The 23,669-nt window shown below is 40.3% G+C and overlaps 1 protein-coding gene across 2 annotated transcripts; it reads right to left on the reverse strand.

Annotated features, from left to right (window-relative positions):
* Nucleotides 1-7,960: 7,960 nt before the first annotated feature.
* On the reverse strand, nt 7,961-13,557 carry LOC126715329 (protein arginine N-methyltransferase PRMT10). 2 transcript variants are annotated; one of them, XR_007651846.1, is made up of 9 exons: nt 13,249-13,557; nt 12,430-12,622; nt 12,238-12,343; nt 11,216-11,405; nt 9,591-9,776; nt 9,403-9,486; nt 8,632-8,851; nt 8,334-8,413; nt 7,961-8,250 (listed from the first exon to the last, which is right to left on the reverse strand). XR_007651846.1 is itself a non-coding variant. In XM_050415887.1 (8 exons), exons 1-7 carry the CDS (start codon nt 13,465-13,467, stop codon nt 8,675-8,677), a joined length of 1,155 nt encoding a protein of 384 aa, XP_050271844.1. In that variant the 5' UTR covers nt 13,468-13,556; the 3' UTR covers nt 7,961-8,250; nt 8,632-8,674. The 2 variants fall into 2 exon arrangements, 1 of the variants encoding a protein (XP_050271844.1); XM_050415887.1 differs by lacking the exon at nt 8,334-8,413 and having other exon boundaries at nt 13,249-13,556.
* Between the last annotated feature and the right edge of the window lie 10,112 nt (nt 13,558-23,669).

Genomic DNA, 23,669 nt, shown 5'->3' on the forward strand with positions numbered 1-23,669 from the left:
TTTTATTTCTTTTGGTTGAAGTTCAAATATCGCTTCTTGCCAGCTATCTTTTATTTTTTAATTTTTAATTTTTTTATCTGTATTATTATGTTGCTTGGAAGCAAAAGACTGGTTTAGACGCAAAGGAACACATTGCAAGCTTTTATAAGTTTTAACAACCACATAGCACAAGGCGCGGAGTAGGAATTAGGATCGCAGAATCAAATACGATTAGCAAATATGTACGCGTGATTGATAGGACAATTTCCTTGGCCAAATGGAATATGGAAAGATGCCTAATCCTCTTATTACGTTGCTTCTCATGTACATATATGATGATCTCTCTGACTATTTCGCACCAATATTTCACCTTGTTACATCTTTGTCAGGACCATTGTGGTCTTGTCACAAGTCTTGGGATCTAAGACAATTCACATCTCATTTTTTAAAATTTTGTCAATTTTTGAAAGGAAAAAATAAAATAAAAAATTATTTATTTAAACTACCTACTTTTTAAATATGCCCACACTAGAGAGAATAAAAATCTTAAAAAAATAAAAGAAAAAAAAAATTGATAAAAGATGTTACGATAACTATGATATGAACCAGGATGCTATTGCTAAATGTAAAGATAGTTTAGACTATTCTAGGTGACTAGGTTGGGCCTTTTTCGAACATTAGAAGGAGAAAAGAATTTGAGGACTAATTTTTTGCTTACTTTATCATTATTCATCTTACCCCTTTAAAGTTTAAACACAATTGGAATATAGGCAGATAATAACAATTAAATTTGAAATCAAACCAACTGATAATACCTGTAAGGACCGAGTTTGAATCCCAAACCCAAAGAATGAATAGGCTCGGGCCCAAAATGCCCAAAACAATAAATTTGTAGAGAGTGGGTTAGAAAACTGGGCTAGAATGAGTTGGATGGCAAACAAAATGGATTCAAATGACAAGAGCAGAAAGGTAGATGGATTCCAACTAAAGAAAGTCGTCCTCGGATAGATATGAGGAGATCAATTCTTGTATATTTATCTTAAGTATGGGAAAATAGAGAGAGAAATCTAAAGAGAGACGTTGTAGCAATCAGGAAATAAATATACAAGAACCGATCTCCTCAGATCTGTCCGAGGACGACTTTCTTTAGTTGGAATCCATCTACCTTTCTACTCTTGTCATTTGAATCCATTTTGTTTGCCATCCAACTCATTCTAGCCTAGTTTTCCAACTCACTCTCTACAAATTTATTGTTTTGGGCCTTTTGAGCCCGAGCCTATTCATTCTTTGGGATTGGGATTCAAACTTGGTCCTTACAATACCTATAGGTATTATTAGTTGGTTTGATTTCAAATTGATATATCAATAATCCTATAGCCTAGGCTTTCTTAAGATAGTTCTATTGATGAGAATGCAAATTGTCATATTTTTCTCCCTTAGTGTTTAGTCTTTTATATTTATTTGGTGCCTAAATGTACTCATTATTCTTATATTTTGATTTAGCATACAAATGGAGGCATTAAGTGTAAAACGTAGCTAATTGGGCGATTTTGGACAGCTTTGACATCGCTTCGTAATCTGGGCATAACTCTCTCATCCGGGCATAACTCTCTCATCCGGGCATAACTCTCTCATCCAAGCTCCGATTGAGATTATTCAAGATTCTATGGAACGCTAAGACAAAGCTCTACAACTTTCATGTTTTGAGTTTTGAGAGATACGGGCTGGATCAAGGTCGAAATCGGGCTTGAAGTTGCTGCACCTGCACTGCTGACGTTCTGGAATGTTCCTTTGCCTGCAATTCTAATACGCAGATCTGATGGCGTTTATTTTCAGAAGCTTCCAGATCTGGTGCACGAAATTTCCAGCTGAAAAACACCACTTTCCTAGTTATATTAGGACTTTGTTTTATTTTTAATATTTTTCCTTAATTAGTTAGATTTGGATATTATTATTGAGAATATTTTTAGGAGATTTTGTAGGCTTGGGAAATGGGAAATTAACGTGTCAAAGGGGGAGGAGAAATCAAAATTGGACACACACGCCTCTCTCTCCCCTCTTCTCTGATTTTTTCCTTTGAGTTTTCATCATGGTCCTACTTGGCTAAACTTTTATACTTGGTCGAAGGAAACTAAAGCCTCAGAATCAATAAAACTGTGAGATCTAATTTGTTTTTATTGTTCAATTTATGCTTTGAATATTGGATGTTCTTCTGTGCCTAATTTCATGATTGTCTCGTTTAATTACTAGGAGGCCTACTAGTTTATTGTTCGTTGCAATCTACTGCTAGGTTAGATATCAAATCCGTAATTGTTTGATCTCTCTAACTTGTGAAGCAACCAAGATTTAATGATTTGCTGCGTTAGAAATTATTAGATCTTAGGAAGAATGCTCGACTAAATTAAATGCAACTGCTTGTGTTTATGTTGTTTAGTTTCATCGATCTTTTTAATTCTTAAGGCTGCTACTAGATTAAACCTTTAGCGCTTGTCTTGGGTTGTTTAGTAGTTAGGGTTTATTAGATCGCTTGTTTTCTAATTAACTACGACTAAGGAGAGATAGGAAAATAGTTTCAATGGTGAATATTCAAAGTGTGAATTGATATATACTTGCATCGATGATCAATTGTAAAATTCCGATGGTGGATGTTGACTTAGACCAAGGTTTGTTCTTTTGATTAATTTTGATACTTTAATTTGAATTGTTCTTTAGTTGTTTTTTTTTTTTTCTTAAAATTGTTTTCATTATACTCCACCCCCCCCCCCCTCCTTGTTCACGTAGCATAAAACTAGGCTAGATACTTTCCATGGGAACGATCCTTACTCGCACTACTACATATATTTTTAGGAGTGTAGGTTTTATTTTTAGTTGTCTGCGACAGCACACCATCTATCGCTAAGCCTAAATTCAAATAACAATTCATCCAAATTCAAATAATCTAATTCAAATAATAATTCATCCACCATATCATCCGAGTCATTACGAAAGAAGTTAATATTTTATGGGTATCGGTCGTAACGAGAAAATATAACAAATTAGACATTAAACTAGTATGGTAGTACCAGTACTTCTCTAAAATGTACTGGATAAAATATTAGGTTATATCAACTTGTACCGAGGATATTTCGGATGTTTTAGTTGATATTGGTGTTTTGGTCTGAACAATAAAAAAATTTTAAAAAAATTGTTAAAAAACATGTTATGTAATCTAAATTAGCTATTATATTGGGTTAACGTACTTAGGCTAATATTTAGGCTTATAAAATATGTGGATTTTAAATTTTAAGTTGATAAATATAAAAATTATTTAATTCATACTTATTCAAATAAATACAAACATATATATATAGCGGTAATCTTGAAATATTACCACCGATATCAACCGGTACCAAAATATTTCATTTTCTCTTACTAAACCGCAATAGCCTAAAGTAAAAAATTGACTCCCTTGGTCATAACAAACTAATTATGTAGTAAACGAGTCAATGATTTTTTTATCAATGTGCGGGGTGAAAGCTAGCTGGATGAAGCATAGCTTTTGTATGTTAGCAATAGTTTGGCTAAAAAAATATGATATCAATAATCGGCCCACATTTAGCAGGGTGCCATAGCTTATGCAGTAATGGCACAAATTGTTCAAGAACATGTATGCCATTGTTGATGGTTCATTATCTCAAATTTAAATTTTACATTGGAAAACTTGCTTACCAACTACTACTAGAACAAGAACTTGCTGTAAGGAGAGGCCTTCGTTTTGCTTTGAGTTTCCAAGAAGTAATTTTAGAGAGAGATTCAACTAAGATAACGAAGAAAACTCCATTTGTACAAGTGAACTTTTCCTAAAGTCCCGAGAATCGAGATATTCATGTTTATTATTATAGACCATTATTAATTCTTGAAAAAAATGCAGGCATCAGTTAGTACAAGAATTGGCAGGTTACGACATTTTAGTAACAATTAGCAAAGTACTTTCTTTCTCCCCCTATTCTCTTCAATGCATTGCCTGGACAATCTACAAGTGAGCAAGTCTCTTTTCACATTTGCATTGAAAATCAATACGCAGTTGAGAAACAAGAAGTACATTACTAAACAAGAAGAAACAAAGCAAGAAAGAAGTTATATTTATATTTGAGTTACATAGATCTCATCATTCGACTCATACCTTAGATGACTGGATGGGAAAAAATCCAAAGAATGAAAACACATAGAATCAATACAAGTGGAATAATGTGAATGGCATTCTCTCCTGAGGACTTACGATAGAGAGCAATATCTTTTTTTGTTGCATCAGAAATGGAGTTATACATTGGCAAGTCATTGGAAGTCGCAGCCTTCAAAGGTGGGGAGTCCATAGCAGGAGGCAAAAGGTTGACCAAGAACTCATCCGAAGCTCGAGATGTGCTTGATGACCTGTGCATTATTGAGGAAAAAATATAGAAGGAAGAAGGAAGCAACGCAGCAATGAGAGATATAGAAGAAAAGCCAAGACCTACCTCATCTTATAGGAAGGTCAAGTGGGGAAAAAATTGAGATTTTCTTGTGATCTTTGGAGGATTTTTTTTTAAAGAATCAAAGCCTAAAGTTAAGGAAATACAACCTATCTTGCGGAGCCAATAATGTGTATAGACTAAGGAGAGGATTAAGTGCGTGGGTCTTAGACTTTCCTTGAGTTGACCATTGAATTTATATATATGTTTTGAGCTTGAATGGTAGTACAAGTTAGGCTGTAAGCTTTGATTTGAAGCAGCCTTACAGAGTAGTTAAAGGCGTGCTTGTTCATGTGATGTAGAAGTCTAAAAAAGGAGTTAAGCGTGTTTGGCTAAAAAAGGAATCATCAAAAAATAAATAAATAAATAAATGATTTTATTAATGTGTGTCTTAAAGGCACACATTAATTTTCATTTTTGGAAAAAAAATTTCTTGAGAATTGAAAAAGTGATGATAGTTTTTTCAATTTTCGAGAAAATATTTTCAAAAATAGAAAGCTTAATGTGTGCCATAAGGGCACACATTAACCAGACCCATAAATAAATAAAGGCTGAGTAGGTATGGAGATTGCAAGAGATAGTTATCTATAACAGTAGGCACAAAAGAAGTGTTATTGATTACCCACGATTTATATCAAGTCAAATTGTCAAATAGTTTTTAAGTGTATATATGAATATTTGATACCAGAAAAGAAGGCACTTTTTAATCTGCAGGTCTCCAGTCAATTCCTCTCTCTCTTTTTCCTTTCTTTCTTCTTCTTTTTTTTTTTTTTTTTTAATGCAATGATTTCATTGGAAAATGTGGAAAAGATGGTAGGGAGACCAAAAAGAGCTTTTCCAAACCTAAACTTAAACCTATTTTAAATTGTATGAATTCCATTCCAAACCCATCTCATTTATATTTTAAAAACCCAAATTCATCGGTTTATCTTACCATGAATCGGATCAAACAAATCAGATTAACCTTAAATTGTAGGCCTAAAATATTATTTTACAAAATTTAAGTATTAGTACACACTTTACACTAAATTAGACAACATTTTAAGAGGGAAAGAGAGGAAAACTTACTTATATTAGAAAAGCCCTAGTATTTTTTTTTAAGAAAATTAATAATAGAGATATTTTAGTGATTTAAATATATAATTAAGTCGGGTTCTTACCGTATTAAAAGTAAAAACCAAACACTTCCCAAACCTAGGAGCCTTTCAATATAGTGCTTTAAAAGCACCAAAAATACAAAATAGATCTACAATAACACAAAATCACAACAAAAATCACTCACATCCAATGATGTATTTTGCATTTTCGAATACAACATGCTATAGTAAACTTTCAATCATATATATCCACTATAGTCTGTAACTCATCTATCAAAAAATCATTTTTCATTTATCCCTCTCTCTCTCTCTGTTTGCTTATCATTCTTCCCGTCGATGACGCCAAAGGCCATTACAAGTGAGGTGGAGTAAGCAGCCTCATAGATCTTTGGGAAGGAGTTGATTACGGCGGAAGAGTCAAGATAGGTCACAATGTTGGAAGGTTGCTTGCAGGTCAAGGTGTTAGTAGTCATCAATGCAAGGTGGTGGTGAAAAAGGCTGCAAGATTGATTTTGTATTGTGAACCTTTTCTCTCTCATCAAATCTTGGTTGGGATTGATTTTGTTCTTCTTGTTGTGACTTTTTTTTTTTAGTTTAGTTTGTAGAGAAAATATATAAAAATAATTAATTAAATTATTTTAATATGATATAGTGCAAAATGAAGATGGAATGTAGAGTATGTTGTAAAAGTGGAAATGTAAAATGGATAATCAACTTTTTGAAGAGCTAAAATACTCTTTTTTTTTTGGATGACCAAATAAGAATGCTTTAATGGATTTAAAAATGTGAACCCAGGCCCACCTCAAACCCATTTTAAAAAGGTAAAACTTAAATACAATACATCAGTATTTAGTTACCCTTTTAAATTTTTTGATAAATGTCTACATAAGAAAAGGGTAAAAAAAATTTGAGAAAAAGGACCGATATGAATATTATTAAGATGTTGGTAAATCAATAACAACAAAGTTATCTATACCAAATGGAACAGACTGCATACAAACTAAAAAAATGGGTAAATAATATAAATGGTCTCTATCCTTTACACAATTTTTCAATTTGTTCTCTAACCTTTCAATTTGTTAATTTGGTCTTTAATATTTCAATGTCGTGTTAATTTAGTCTCTGGCTCTCTGCTGTTATCTCTTGAATGAAATTGCTGACATGGCAAACAGTCAAAATAAAAAAAATTAGTCTATTACTACGTCAATAGAAACTGATTTTTTATTTTAGTCGTCAGTCACATAAGCAATTTACATTTAAGAGATAACGGCATAAACTAAATTAACACAATATTAAAAGGTTAGGGACCAAATTGAAATATTATAGACCAAATTAAAATATAGTATAAAAGATAAAGACCAAATACCTATCAATTAATATATTCAGCACACATGGTTAAAACTTACCAGTCTCTTTGTATTTTCTTTTTCTTTTCTTTTTTCTTTTTCCCCCCTGCCTGCGAGAAAACTTAGGTCTCTTTGTATTTTCTTTATCTTTTTCCCCCTGGCTTGCGAGAACCACATCGCATAAGTACTGAAATAAAACTTAGCTCCAGTACGTGTAGGTTGTTTGATGCCTTGTGTGAAGAAGAATTTATGAAACGTTATATCCAATCAAGCTTTGGTCAGCTGAGCGATTTTAAGAAGGAATAGATCCAATAAAGGGTGAATATTCTTGAAGCTTTGGTATCTTCACTCTTGTCCTTTTGCATATTGCAACTCCAATGGTTGAACGCAAACCCAGCTCTTCATCCAAAAACTCCAACCCCTGTAATAAATCGCCATAGAGGCATAAGACTACACCCCAGAAATCTGCAGCCATCGCCCAATCCAACACCATCACCCTTGCCTTTGATCACCACGGCAGTGCTAAGTGGCGCACCACCACTTGCTTCCTCCACGGCACCTTCAGCACCCTCAATCATTGCCCCCTTGGGCTATCAGGTTTCTCTTGGTACAGCAAAAAAAAAAAAAAAAAAAAAAAAAACGGAACAAAAGAAAAAGAAACAGGAGATGGTGTTGTTAACTTCATTTGCTGACATAAGTAATTACACAAGTTGCGGGAGATGCAACTGCAAGTTTCTCCTAGTTTCCATGTGCAAGAGACACTTTATAGTAAAAATAAAAAAATTTTAAAAACTAACATAAAACTAACTGCATTATCGGGGTACTAATTTTACTAAGAGTCTCCCTTTTTCCTCTGAGAAAATAGTAACTGTTGTCACAAGAGCTTGTAAGACTTGCAGCCATGGAAGACAACCATATGTTCACTGTGAATCCAGTATGGCGATTTCTTCCCAACAAAGGTTAGCTGTTGTGCTATAAACATTTGTATACAATTACAAACCCATAATGAGAAGATTGCAGGCTTTGACATAATGCTGTAGAGACAAAATCCTGATGAAGTTGATATCTAACTTATCATTACAAACGCAACATTACAACAAAAAAAGAACATTCCAGAGGAAAAAATGGCTGCCAAACTCCCAGGAACTCAAAAGACATGATAAATAGGACCAGCTAAATCTTAGAAACCATTCAGCACTGAAACATATCTCCTGGAAGTGTTCCTTACATTCAGATTCCAGACACTGGAAACTAGAAAAAATATTGTAGTAACAGAACTACACAGTATCTTCTTATAAAAAAACTACAAAGAAAATCCAAAAGATTGTCATACACGCTCATCTGCAAACAAATCATATATAGATTGTCAGGTTCCAACAAAGAACATTATATTCAGCAAATTATATTATATGCCAAACACATACTAGAGAATTTTGAACCACAAGCTCATGCTCACACACATCCAGAAGCACCCAACCTTTCTCAACAATAATGGGTCTACAACCTATAGAATCAATTTCTGAATTCAGGATGGCTGAATTATTTTCTTAACATTTACTTGTAGTTTCATATGGTCAAGGGGGGGGGGGGGGGGGGGAGAGAGAGAGAATCAGACTAAACCAAACATTTGGGTCAGCTATATTCTTGCATGCAAAAGAGATCATGGCAATATAAACACATTATGTCATGAAACTTGTAACATCAAGGAGGTAATAGATGTACCTTTGATTATGTTAAAACCAAAGTAAGCTATTTATCTTCCTTCTCACTCTATGTAGTACTTCTTATTGAAAGCTGGCAGTACATTGCCAGAACACTGTCTGACCTCACAGCCAAGCTCAACCTCCATGAGTCTATGATTTTCCTTAGAGCGAATCATTAAGAAAGAAAAATTTAAATTATCTCCTTCAGTGACACGAATTGTAGGATTCACAAGGAAAACCTGTCCAATAAACAAGAGGATAGACTTAGAAGATTAATGGAGACTGTAACTAAAGAGGACAAATGCAGCATCATACTGCATTTTCAATGCATGCAATGAACAGGCTGTACATTATGTACTCTGAAGTAAAGCTTTATGAAAAGAAGATACCACAAAATTGTTGGGATCTTTTAAATACCAAATAATGTCCATTATGAAACTTAAAAAATGCATTTGTCCATCATTTGGTTGATAAAGAATGAGCCCTAACATATAGTAAAACACCTGTGAAAGTACAGTATACCATATAGCTCATGATGCATATTTTACTGACTCAAAAGTTTATCTTTTATAGCCTACTACCTGAAAACTAAAAGTAGAGTAGACCATATAACAGTTGAATGTGCAAAGAATGACCCACTAGGGCTTTGTATTGACACCCAAAAAAAAATCCCAAATTTTCCTAAAAGAACTAACTTCATCAAATAATTTTTTTTCATATATTTAAAAAAGAACTAAAATTTAAAGGAAGAAGAATTTTTTTTTTTTTTTTTGCTATTGGTTGCTCATACCTGTTGGCCCCAATGTGTCCCATTATCAAAGCTTGGGGCAGTTGTCAACTCAATCTCTTTCTGAGCTGGGTCCTCCTTCCTTCCCTGGTGCATGACCAAAAGGAGAGAAAACATAGTATTATATTAACCTGCAGATGGTTTGGGGTCCTAGGATGCATAACAAAAAAGGACACTAAAGATCAACTCACCCGAAAATGAACATCAAACCATCCTCCAAAGCCGCAGAACCTTGTGTTCTCTAGAGTTATTGATGATGAAATGTTTGATCTGACTTTCAGGATGTCATCAACAGTGGCAGTTAAACAATCAATTTCCTTTACTAAAGCAGCTGTCCCGATAACTTGATGTGGATGAAGGTTGTTCCACGATGAGGTCTGCAGAAATTTAATGTCATACATTTTAAAATCCACCAAAAAGAATCATATCTTACTCTGACAAAGATGAGCATTGCTTAGATGTCATGCTGCATCCCCAAGTATTAACAGCAACATGATTTATACAGTTCAGATAAGATAGTAATGTTGATTGCTTTTGAAGGATTTGATTCATCATGATTGATGCTTATTAACACCAATTGGTGCTATTAGATAGATCTGATTGCAATTTGAATTGTATTTCCATGTATGATGCAATCTCATTATAATTTTATTTTCTTTCCATGTTTGATATAATTTGGGGACTTTATCTAAAGGGCCCAGTGTTCACTATTGTAAGGAAGCAATTAATCATCAATTAATGAAATGCAAATTCCAAGCAAGCCTAGGTGCCAATTCCTTGGTTCCTATCATGCTTGGTGTTGATTCCTAGGTCCTATCCCTTTGTGTTATTCTTCTTTTGCTTCCCAACAAACACAAGTCTCCATCTCAGAGTTTATGGTCTTGCATAAAGGCTTGGAAGAAACTTTAGCAAGCTATAATAATTCACAATCCAACATACAAAAAGAACCCAAGATCCCATTTGGATGTGTGATTCAGCAAATCCAAATAAAGCCATCAATTTAACCCAAATCTAGAAAAATTATCATTTAAATCAATCATCCATAGAGCAGATAGTTCAATTGTCATAATCTCTAAGTGAAAGAGCAATAGAATAGATTAGAAAGGAAAAACTACACCTTACCACCCTAAACTATACCTCATAATACACTTTGCACTTTATACTTTTCGAATGCACGTTTTGCACCCTAAACTATGGCCCTTGTCACACTATGCACCCCGGTGTTAAGTTTACTATTAACTTGGATAGAAAAATATGGCATCACGTGAAAAAACCTAATTGCCTCTCTTCTCAATCCCTTAAAAACAACGGAGAAATTACACTTTACCACCCTAAATTATACTCGTGATTACACTTTACACCCTAAACTTTGAACTTCCATCCAAGTTAAAAGCAAACATAACATTGGGATGCAAAGTGTAATAAGGGTCATAGTTTAGGGTGAAAATCACGCATTCGAAAATCTTAGGGTGCAAAGTGTAATATGAGATACAGTTTAAGGTGATAAAGTGTAATTTCCCTATATTAGAAAAAAATTGAATGCTTGGGGGGAGGCGGGAGTGTCCAATAATATAGGTATCTTTTGCCTTTGAGTAACTCTGCAAAAGGAGGGTCATGGTAAGTTGACTAACAGCGTAAGATCTAGTAACTATTAGTTTTATTAAGGCGAGTTTAGTCCACATAGACCATCAAATACAACTTTATCCACATTTCACAGTTATGCAACACCATAAGATAGAGAACAGAGAGAGAGAGAGAACCTAGTTGTCAGTTTCTCACAAATGAAAGTTAATAAATAAATAAATAGAGAACTAACCTGCAGATAGTATTTCTTTTGCTCCTCAGAGAAAGGTTTTGTGAGAACACTCATATCAACGCCATAACAAGTTTTTGTCTCGTTTGTGAAATGATGCCAATCATCCATAGCTCCCTCATAGTCACTTATTTTTTTCTCTGACAATCCAGTCCTAATAGGTGCCATCCACATGCGGGCATGACTAGGGTACCTGTGAAATCCCAAATTTTCCAAGGTCAGACAAGAAGTCTCAGAAAAGACCACTTGAAACCATTCAAAAATTAATAGATTCATAGTACTCCCAACAAGGTCAACTAAAACCATGAGCAATAATTCAATCATTTCCATTGTTTAATTCAATTAATTATTTTGGAAAATTCTAAGACAACATACAAGTTATTCCCAACACAAACAAAAGAATAATTCATAAATTGAACCAAAGGGCAAGCAAACAGTATAATAAGAGATTGGCCAAAAGAAAGTCCAGATGGACAAGACAACCATAGCCAATAAATTGTATCACAAGTCTCAATGGCATCATAGCTATGATCTAGCAACTATTGACACGAGTATCCAGTCCCTCAAACACATTTTGACTAATAGAGCAATTCCCCATAATTCGCAAAAGAGGACAAAAGAACATATTTGCATGTACAAATGAAAGTTCAGAAGAGCTTAAGAACTCACCATGGAACTACCTTAATGGTATAAGAAAAGTGTTTGTGTGAATTAAATGTGACAGTTGATAACCAACACCTTATACATGTGAACCATCTTATCTTACAGAAAATAATATCTTCTTGATAATACAAGTCTCACAAGCTTGCTTATTGTGAAACCATGAGTACTCAAAAACAGATGTTCATGTTTGAAATGCTGGTGTCTTGCTAAACTTAAGTGGGGCAAATCATCAAGCTAACTATGATGATAATTGCAGTAGCAGTGCTAGTAGGACAACAACAAAAGATTGGGTAAGGCAGAATTGCAAGTGATTAAACAAAGCAAACAACTATTAAAATGTGTAAACAAATTGCAACAGTTACATGATTCCCGTTGGCTTCAGCCATCGGTCACGCGCACATATCACCGAATCAAACATGGATTCACGAAGAAGAAAGTATCCCATCCACTCTGAGATAATCACATCAACTGCACATTCATGAATACCTATACTTAGACCATTATGATCTTAAATTAAACTATACAGTAACAAGTAATAAGGTCATCACGCTAACCTTTCTCTGGCAATGTAACATCCTCCATAGATCCCTCAATCACTTCAACCACACCTTCCAAGTTATTTGCTTTTACAAGCGCACGCGCATGTTCTGACATCTTAGTTGCTTCCACTGCATAGACCTTTCTCGCACCTGCTTGTGCCGACCAAATTGCGAGAATGCCACTCCCAGTTCCCACATCCAACACAGTCTTTTCCACAAAATTCACCAAATTAATCCCAATTATATCTCAAATACACACACAACAATCAAAACAAGTAACACTTTCAATAATAATAATAAAAACTATTCAGACATTCTATCCCAAAGACTGATTCACAGTGAATAACTAGAACTAATCATAAGAACCCAGATTTCTAAATTCCTTGTCTTGATTGCCAAACAGACACACACATTATTTAATTTGTGCTTTTACTTTGTGTATAGTTTGAATTACATTCAATGCTGATTTAGAATGGGTTAAAACGCTACTAAAGGCATCAACAACACCTAAGTTCCTTAAAAAGGAGGGAAAAAAATTCATTATATTTGGCAAAAGAAAAGCATTAACCCTCAACTTCATAGAAAGTAGAAAACAGAAAACAGGGGGAAAAAAAGAACAAAAACAATAGCTTTCTTCTTCCAAATTGTTTCCCAAATAAAAAAACCTCAACCCCACCATACCAATACTTGTTCAAACCAAGCTCAGCTCATCAATAAGTAAAAAAGCTTCAATCTTTTATGCTGGGTCCAGAACAAAAGTCCCCCAGAAACCAAACAGACCAAAATAAAAGAAAAACAGAAACACATAGAGAGTGGTGGACAAAGATAGCTTACCTTTCCTTTGAAGTGATGCTTGTTTTGGAAGACGGAGTTGTAGTAAGCGTCCATGCGGACACGATCAGAGAGCATCTCCTTTTGGTGGTAGAGAAAAGCGTAGGTACAGAAGTACTGTGCAAAATCCAATTCCTTGTCCACCACAGGCACAGGGGCTCCTCCTCCATTACTGGTTCCGCTTCGGTCCCCCGCCACGACGCCGTTTTGGTAGCTCCCCATGTCACTGCTAAAACACTAGAGGCGCTACCAAAAAAGAGACAGAGACAGAGACAGAAGAAACTTTGGGTTGAGTTTGAATAAATTTGATTTCTTTCTTAGGTTTAGGGCAACATTGGTTGCGGCCACTTGGGCTGCGTTGCTGATGAGTTCAAAAGTTTGTTTTTTTCCAAAAAGATAATAATTCTTGCCATGTCAGCGCCACGTTGGAACTTCAGGTGGTCCACAGATAAGGTAGACCCCACCTTTCAAAAAATTTTGGTCATTTTTTATTTGTTTGTACTGTGTGTGATGTTATTTTTTATTATAGGAGTTTAGTGACTACAATATTTTCAGAACAATTTTACAGTATATCGTAGATGGTAGGTGTAGTTGCACGATTTTCCTGATCCAAATCCTACTGATCAGGCCTTGGCCCAAGGTGCAACACACAATAAATCTTTGTAGAGGATGGGTCAAAGAACTTAGCCTCAGTGAACTTAGCCGGTCTGACGCATGAACAATGTTATTGCATAAACAAAAAACACAAGAATGGATGTCTAACAGAAGATTCTATTTCCTGGGCACAGATCATACATTTTTCGTCCCTCTCTTTGAGGGACTCCACTACATTATATAGGTCTCTCATTCTTATCTGAACCTTACACTTGTTGATTATCTAAGCCCCCACTTGAGCACCTGTCCTATTAGACACCCTTATCACTCCCTTGTGAGTTGCAGTGGCCAAGGTAGCACTATTCAGGGGTCTTTTCCTCATTAATGCGGCCAAGAGGGTGGTTGTGACATATTTAATGTGGTGGTAGCAGCTTTCCATGAGATATTTTGGGTTTTATTCTTTTTTATATGCTTGGAGGATGAACTGCAATGGTTGGGGCGAGCTCTTGATCCGGACTTCGTAATGTCTGAGGAGGAGTTACTCCTCGGACAGGTTTCTTTTACCGCAATTGGGCTTAAATAATGTTTGGGCTATGACTTCTCCTCGGACAGGATTCTTCTCGGGCGGGCCCGTAGTTTAATTAGCCCATTATTTTGGGCCGGACCCCACAATAGCCCCTCAAAACTCCGGTTTTTATTTCCTTCCGAGGAGAAAAGCGGGGTTTTGACGTTAGTGAGGGTGGAAGTAAGGAGGGTTTGGGGCGCGCGTGCGGGCAGTTACTTTGGACGCGCTACAATTTACGAGGCGCGACCATTTACTCTCGGAGGCTTTATGTCCCCTTCATCCAACGGTGAGGCGTGGATCGGACGGCCAGCATTTTTTCTCGAATTTTTAGGCGGGAGCAATCTTTTCTCTCTCCTCCCGGCTATATAAGACGTCAGAGAGATTCAGTTTTCTTTTTATCGGCATCTCATAAACTCCAGAGGATTCCAGAGAACTCCATCGAACTCCAGAGATCTACGAATACTTGCGTCCGTTAAGCCTCCACAGCCGTTTTCGTGAAGCGTCTCCTCCAAGAGAGATTTCCAGGCATCCCATTGGGCGTTTTGTGAAGGTATCAGTAAATTTCGTTCATTTCGCTGTTTCGATTCCCTCCTCGGACTTTACTTTTCTCCTCGGTCTTTATTTTCATTCCTCCAGTTCAGCTCAGATGGGTAGATTCAAAAAACTAGTAAGTACTTCGACCGCTATGGAGGCCTTTAGGGCAAAATACCACATTCCCCCGGGGGTGGGGCTGCAGTACTGTCCTCTTGAAGGAGTATTGACAGATAGAGGCGAGGGAGAAATTGTTATCCCCATGATTGCTTTCATAGAGGGAGGGATGACACTTCCCATGCGTAGGATTACAAGGGAATACCTGTTCAACCATAGGTTGACGCCGCATCAGTGTGCCCCAAACATGTTCAAGATACTAGGCTGTGTAGACGTCCTAGACGAGCGGATGAATCTAGGCCTTACCTGGCACAATGTGGTTTATCTGTACGAGCGTCACCACATCGAGAAAGGAGGGTATTATCTTAAATCCTGATCCGAGGTCGTTAGGTTGATCTCTTGTCTCCCAGTATCCAATAAGACCGTGAAGAAGGATTTCCTTATTGCTTCAAGGGAGTGGAGCAATGGTATTCATTGTCCAACTCGGGCAGGAGTCCTAGGTGCGGCGTGTTTAGGGCCAATCCTTTTCGGGAAAGGGTTTAGTATTGGGGGGTTATTTTTCTCGCTTTCTGTACAATTGGAAAATTTCGTGAACTAATCCCATTCCTTTTGGATGTTTGTAGATAAAGTTCATGTCGCTCCTCGACTAAGCCTCGTGAATGTGCCGGCGTTGAACTACCTTCTAAGGTCGGAAATTTATGCTACTGAGGATGGACAGTTACGTGCAGCTCATCTGGTTCTGGGCTATCAACCTCTAAGCCGCTCTTTCCAAGCTATCGGTCACGCCATAAGAGCTAGCAATCCGAAGTTGGCTAGGATTGACGTGTCTAAGACCGGGTTCCTAGCTCGACGTGATCTTCCACCAGTCGTGCTACCTGGCATTCGAGATCCCTTGCTAGCAGAGCAACTACCTCTGCCAGACGACCCTGACGTTGCCGTTCCGGTTGAAGGGGAAACCGAATCATCTCGTCTTTCCCTTGAGGAAGAGATAGACGAGTTTTATTTTGAGGAGGAGGTTCAGCAAGCCCCCTTAATTGAGCTTTCGGATCCTGAAGGAGAGCAGGATCGACACTCCGCAGCTGGCACTCCCTTAATCATAGCCTGCTCGGACAACCCTTCGGACGAAAAGATAGACCCCATGGCCGGTAAGGGAAAAACTTTACGGGAGTTGATGGCCTCCCGAAGGAAAGGTCAATCATCAAAAAGTCAGTCATCAAAGGGACCAACTCAGTCACAGGCCCAGACCCTTCCTCTTGTGGTCCCTCAGGATCCCTCGGACCATGGCCTCAAGGTTAATCCGGACCTGAAGAAGAAAAGGCCGGTTGACGCTCCTGAGGAGGGTGAGGTGGTTGCCCAGCCGACTAAGCAGCAAAAAACCACCCGAGCACCGAGAAGCAGAAGGGGTGACTCCGTGGAAAGCCGGGATGAGGAGAACCGTGCTGAGGTGCGCGCTACCCCGCGTACATGGAGCCCCAAGCTGGAGCTAGATGGGGTTGCTATCCCCTACAATGCGTCGATCCGAGACTATAACCGGGGCCGAGCAGGGTACGTAGCTGATGCCTTGAAGCAACCCCTACTCCTTCCTCGAGATATGGAGGCCTACAGGCGGTTCTTTCAGCCCGAGATTTTCCTATCCCTCAAAAGGGATCTCGCGATGGTAAGTGACCCTTTTACTATTTTATTAAATTAATTTATTTAACCCTGTTAAATTCTAAACCAATCTTGTTTTGTTCGCAGATTACTCAGCAGGTATTTGTGGCTGAGGAGTTTTGTCATGATAATCGCAGTCGGGCTGAGGCTGAGACCCAGTCTCAGACGGAGATGGAGAAAGCCTTGGGGTCCCTCAAGCACGATCACCTTGAACTCACGGAGAAGTTCAAGGAGTCGGAGAAATGGCGCAAGAGTGCAGAGGCCGATTTAAAAAGTGCCGAGACCCAAGTGGAGGATCAGCGCAAAGAGCTGTACGCGACCCAAATCAACTTTGCCACCGAGAAGCAGGCAGTGCTGGATCTCAAGACTGTCCTACAAAAAGTCGAGGATGAGCTACGGCGGGTCAAAGAGGAGGCTCAGCTGATCCGAGAGGTTGCAGAGGCTGAAAAGAATGCTTCTCGCCAGCTCGGGGTCCAAGAAACAGAGGCCAGGCTATCCGAGGAGATCCCCGAGGTGTGCAGGGACTGCTGCAGCATCTCATGGGCTCGTGCCCTTGATGCTGCAGGAATTCCTGCGGATTCGGCGCTGAGACTGCCCGAGAACATCTTCTATCCTCAGGAGATCCGAGAGAATCCTGATGGCGCTCAAGCGGCTTTGGAGCAGGATCTGGCGGTGCCTGATGCCGTCCCTGTGCTTGTCCTCAGCCAGAGCAAAAAAAAGATCCTCCTCATCAGCCAGAGCAGAAGAAAGATCCTCCTGTTAAGGCTTAGCTTTTAGGCTTTTAATTTTTGTATTCCCCTTTTTTTTTTTGAATGAGAGTCGTCCTGTTTTTGAGTTCTTTTGTAAGGACCTCTCGTTGTATTGACCTCGGAATATTAATATAGAGTGTTTGCTTTGCTTTCTATGGATGTATGCTAGTACCACTCCTTTTTTTTTTTTTTTTTTTTTTTTTTTTTTTTTTAACGTTTGCAACGACATAAATAAATATAAGCGGTCGAGATAAAAAGGATGTTGTGCAACGAATTTGAATGAGGGTTGCAATGGTGCTAGACTGCGCGCACGCCTTAAAATGATTTCCCTTAAGTAATAATTTCCCAAACTGTCATAAGTAATAATTTCCCCTAAGTCTGTGGTCTGAGGAGCCATGCAGGACTTAGGTTCTGTTTAAAACTTGGATAAATTGTCATAAGTAATAATTTCCCCTAAGTCTGTGGTCCGAGGAGCCATGCAGGACTTAGGTTCTGTTTAAAACTATGAATAGTTGCCATAAGTAATAATTTCCCCTAAGTCTGTGGTCCGAGGAGCCATGCAGGACTTAGGTTCTGTTTAAAACTATGAATAGTTGCCATAAGTAATAATTTCCCCTAAGTCTATGGTCCGAGGAGCCATGAAGGACTTAGGTTCTGTTTAAAACTTGGATAAATTGTCATAAGTAATAATTTCCTCTAAGTCTGTGGTCCGAGGAGCCATGCAGGATTTAGGTTCTGTTTAAAACTTGGATAAATTGTCATAAGTAATAATTTTCCCTAAGTCTGTGGTCCAAGGAGCCATGCAGGACTTAGGTTCTGTTTAAAACTATGAATAGTTGCCATAAGTAATAATTTCCCCTAAGTCTGTGGTCCGAGGAGTCATGCAGGACTTAAGTTCTGTTTAAAACTATGAATAGTTGTAAATAGACCGGTGGGCACAGGATAATCACGAAACAAAACATGGGCAAAGCCATTTTCATTAATAATAGTATCTTCTTAGGTTATTTACATTCCATGGTCGATGTACAGTTTTTTCATCCAAATCTTCTAGATAATAAGCGCCTATCCCGGCCACGGATGTGATGCGATACGGTCCTTCCCAATTAGGCCCCAGCTTGCCCCAAGAGGGGTTTTTTGCGCTGCCGAGAATTTTTCTCATTACGAGATCGCTCGGACTTAAAGGTCGCAGTTTAACATTGGCATCATATCCTTGTCTTAGCTTCTGATGATAATAGGCCATATGGATCGTTGCTTTTTCCCTTATTTCCTCGGCTAGGTCTAGACTTCTTCCCAATAACTCGTCGTTACTGTTTGGGGTGAATGAGCTAGACCTCAGTGTGGGAAAGTTGTTCTCGATTGGGAGCACGACCTCAGCCCCATAAGTCATCGAAAAGGGGGTTTCACTGGTTGACTGTCGTGGCGTTGTCCGATAGGTCCATAAGACATGTGGGAGCTCTTCTACCCATCTCCCCTTTGCCTCATCCAGTCTTTTCTTCAGTCCGCTCACTATGACCTTGTTCATGGCCTCGGCCTGCCCATTTCCCTGGGGGTAGGCGGGAGTGGAGTATCGGTTAATGATCCTAAACTCGCGGCAATACTCCCTAAAGTTCTTGCTGTCGAACTGGAGACCGTTGTTCGAGATGAGTGTGTGTGGAGTTCCGAAGCGGGTAATAATGTTCTTCTAGATGAATTTCTAGGCATCCACGTCCCTAATGTTGGCCAAAAGTTCAGCCTCCACCCATTTGGTGAAGTAATCGGTTCCAACTATTATGTATCGCTTGTTTCCCGCAGCTTTGGGGAAGGGACCGACAATATCAAGACCCCATTGTGCAAACGGCCAGGGGCTAGAGAGGGGGTTGAGGACTCCTTCGGGTTGGTGGATATTCGGGGCGAATCTCTGGCACTGATCACACTTCTTGGCGTACTCTTGGGCCTCTCTTTGCATGTTCGGCCACCAATATCCTTGGGTGAGTGCCTTGTGTGCTAGCGACCTTCCTCCGGTGTGACTTCCACAAATCCCCTCATATAACTCTTCAAGTAGAGACTCAGACTCTTCTGGATGTATGCAGAGTAGGTATGGCCCAGAGTAGGAGCGCCGATATAGCTTGTAGTCCTCTGATAGCCAGAACCGAGAAGCATTCCTCCGTACCTTCTCGGCCTCCAACTTTCCCTCTGGTAGGATGTCGTCTTGGAGGAAGTTTTTTATGGGATCCATCCAGCTGGGGCTCTTTCTGATCTGATGGACCTGGGCCGGGTTTCTTCTAATGGGACTTGCTTGGACTAGATCTTCGACAAGGATCATTCGCGGTAGATTATGCGCTGAGGACGTGGCGAGAGTGGCCAGCGAGTCTGCATTGGTGTTTACACTCCTAGAAATGTGCGTCAGATTGAAGGATTCAAAACTCGTCTGTAAGCGTTTAACTTGTCCTAGATACTCTTGCATCCTAGCATCTCTAGCTTCCAGCTCACCCATCACTTGGCCGACGACCAACCTGGAGTCCGAGAATGCTTCTATTACTCTTCCGTCCAATCTTTGAACCATCGTCATCCCTTGAAGTAAGGCTTCGTATTTGGCTTCATTGTTCGTAGCCGAGAACCCGAGCCTCAGTGATTTTTCAATGGCAGCACCGTCCGGTGATATCAAAACTATACCAACTCCAGATCCCCTCTGGTTGGCCGCGCCATCCACGTAGACCTTCCAATGCAAGGTCCCCCCTGCTGAAATTGTACCAACCGATTTTCCATCCATGTTTTTCTTCTCGGTTATTATTTCTATAGAGGGTTCAGCAAACTCCGCGACCAAGTCTGCGAGGACCTAACCTTTGACGGAGGATCTGGGCATATATTTAATATCAAAGGTCCCCAAAAGTGCACTCCACATGGCGATCCTTCCTGTGTAGTCGGCACTTCGAAGCACCACTCGAAAGGGGAGCTGAGTTAGAACAATGATCGTATGCACCTGAAAGTAGTGAGGGAGCTTCTGCGTGGCGTGCACTATCGCCAGAATTGCTTTTTCCAAGGGTAGGTATCACACCTCAGCCTCATGTAATGACTTGCTCACATAGTAAACCGGTCGCTGCACCCCATTATCATCCCGTATCAGTATCAGGCTGACAGCATGGGGGGCTACAGCGGCGTATGCAAACAGTACCTCGTCTGCCTCAGGGCTGGACATGATGGGTGGTCGTGATAGGTATTCCTTAAGCTGCTGGAAGGCCCGAACACAATCCTCCGACCATTCAAACCCTTTCCACTTATTTATCAAGAGGTAGAAAGGTCGACATCGATCCGCTGATCGTGATATGAACCTGTTTAACGCTGCGATCATGCCTGTGAGCTTCTGCACTTCTTTTGGATTCCGAGGAGCATACAGGCTGTTAATTGCTTTGATCTGATCGGGACTTACTTCTATTCCCCTGTGGGTTACCATATACCCCAAGAATTTCCCAGACCCGACCCCGAATGAACATTTAGAAGTATTGAGCCGTAGCTTGTGCTCCCTTAGGACAGCAAAGATTGTTTCGAGGTCTTTCACGTGCTCGGACACCACTTTACTCTTTATGACCATATCATCTATGTAGACCTCAATGATTTTGCCCAGCTGTGGCTCGAACATCCTGGTCATCATCCTTTGGTAGGTTGACCCCACGTTTTTCAGTCCAAACGGCATCACCTTATAGTGATAGTTTCCGACGAGCGTCATGAAAGCTGTCTTCTCCTGGTCTTCTAACGCGAGGGGTATCTGGTGATAGCCCTGGAAGGCGTCCAGGAAACTCATTCGAGGTTGACCCACGGTTGTGTCCAACAATCGGTCGATTCTGGGTAAGGGAAATGGGTCCTTTGGGCACGCCTTGTTCAGGTCCGTGAAGTCCACGCAGACTCTCCACTTCCCTGTCTTCTTCCTTACCACCACCGTGTTTGCCAACCATTCGGGGTAAAAGACCTCTTTGATAGCCCCCGCTTTTTTCAGTTTTGCCACCTCGTCTCTTACGGCACTAGCATGTTCCTTTGAGGGACATCAGGATGGCTGCTTCTTCGGAGTGGAAGAGGGGTTAACATTCAGGTGGTGACAAATAAGGCTAGGATCAACTCCCGGGGCGTCGTAGGCGTTCCATGCAAACACATCGACATTTGCTCTGAGAAATCTGACCAGTTCCTCTTTTTCTTGAGAAGGCAACTTGGAGCCGACCTGAAAAAACTTCTCCGGGTCGCTGTTGACAGCGAATTTATCTAAACTTTCACACCTTATCTCCTCGGCTAGTCCATCGCCTTGCCCTGCTGAGGCGGCTGGTTGCTATAAGCTCTCAGGGGCCAAGGACTCAGCACGGGGCCGATGTAAGATGGCGGCCACCATACACTGCTTGGCCATGGCCTGATCTCCTCGGATCTCTTCTACTTATCCTCTGGATGGGTATTTTACTTTTTGGTGGAGTGTGGAGGATACGGCTTCTAGGGCGTGGATCCATGGCCTGGCAACTATCGCGGTGTAGGGTGAGTAAGCGTCGACCACGATAAAATTTACCTCCACCACCTCCAACCCAGTCTGTATGCGTAGTCGGATCTGCCCCTTTGGCGTAACAATCTTCCCTTCGAAGCTGAGAAGGGGGGAGTCATAAGCTGCCAAATCTTCCGGCTTCAAGTTCAGACCCTTGTATAGATCAGGGTACATTATCTCTACCGCACTTCCTGAGTCTACCAACACCCTTTTCACATCGAAGCCTCTAATTCTTAACGTAACCATTAAGGCATCGTTGTGAGGTTGAATAGTTCATCTCTTATCCTTGTCCGAGAATCCCAGTATCAAAGAGCTTCCCTTTTTTGACCTTTTGGGTTCCCTTTGCCTATCCTCGGAGGGGAGCCGATCAACAGCCAGTACCCTGGGAAGGGGTGGCCTAGTTCTTCCTGGTGCGGCGAGGATGACATGTATCGTTCCGGTGGGGGGTCTTAAGGACACATCCTTTCGAAACTCTTGTATTGCTTGAGCGGGATGACCGTTTGAGGGGTGCAGAAAGTGACGTAACTTCCCTTCTCGGACCAACTGATCTAGGTGATTCCATAGATTCCTGCAATCCTCAGTGATATGCCCATGGTCCTGATGATAGTGGCAGTACAAGTTCTGGTTACGTTTGGAAGGGTCTCCAGCCATCTTTCCCGGCCATCTGAAATAGGGCTCGTGCCTTACTTTCTCCAGCACCTGTTGTACTGGCTTCTTGAATACGGCATTCACTGTCTGCGGGTTGCTCTGTCCAGCCTGTCGCGAAAAATCTCTCCTCGGCTGGCCGTGGTCGTAACGTTCCGACCTAAAATCATTTGCTTTGGGAGGAGTGATCTTCTCCTTTCCCCTTCCTTGCAGCTGATCTTCTTCTACCCTTTTGTACTTGTCGATCCTATCCATCAACTGATGAACGTTGGCAACCGGTTTACCAGTGAAGGATTTCCTTAAGCCATGCTCGGTGGGGAGACCGCTTTTGAATGTGCTGATAGCAACATCATCATGGTTGTCATCTAACTCGTTATGCACCTCCCAATATCTATCCGAATATGCTTTCAGGGTCTCTCCTTCGTGCATGGATAAGGACAATAGCGAACTGAGGGGTCGAGGGACTCTGGTGTTTGTAATAAAGCGGGAGCAAAAGGCCTAAGTGAGCTGCTTGTATGAGCCTATGGAATTGGTCTTCAAGCTGTTGAACCACCTCATCGCCATTGATCCCAAGCTGGATGGGAAGATTTTGCACATTAGGGCTTCATTCTGCGAGTAGATCGCCATTTTTTGGTTAAACTGACTCACGTGCTCTACCGGGTCTGCTCAGCCGTTATAGATGGCGAACGTCGGTTGGTTGAAGTGTCGAGGCAACTTAGCCCCTTCGATTCTATACGTGAAGGGTGAGACCTTGAAACCTGGTCTAGCGCCCTCTTCATAGCATCGTTTCCCGAACCCTTGCTGGATGGGCTCTCATATTTCCGTACAGAGCATGGTTCCCTTTCGTAAGAAAAGGTTTCACTTGGGGGGGTCCTCTACCTCCGTCGGTAACTCGCATCCTCCGCATTAGAGGACTCGTCTGAGCCAGAGGGAGATCGTTTTCGCTGCACACGACGCAACTTCCTTTTCAGGTCATCTATCTCTCGCTGCATGGCCTGATGACTATTTCGCCTCTGGGACACGTGACTACCTGTCTGAGTGTGACTCTGGCTCGTCCAGATAGTATGCACACTTCCCT

Source organism: Quercus robur, chromosome 2, assembly GCF_932294415.1.
Source record: "Quercus robur chromosome 2, dhQueRobu3.1, whole genome shotgun sequence".
NCBI lineage: Eukaryota > Viridiplantae > Streptophyta > Magnoliopsida > Fagales > Fagaceae > Quercus > Quercus robur.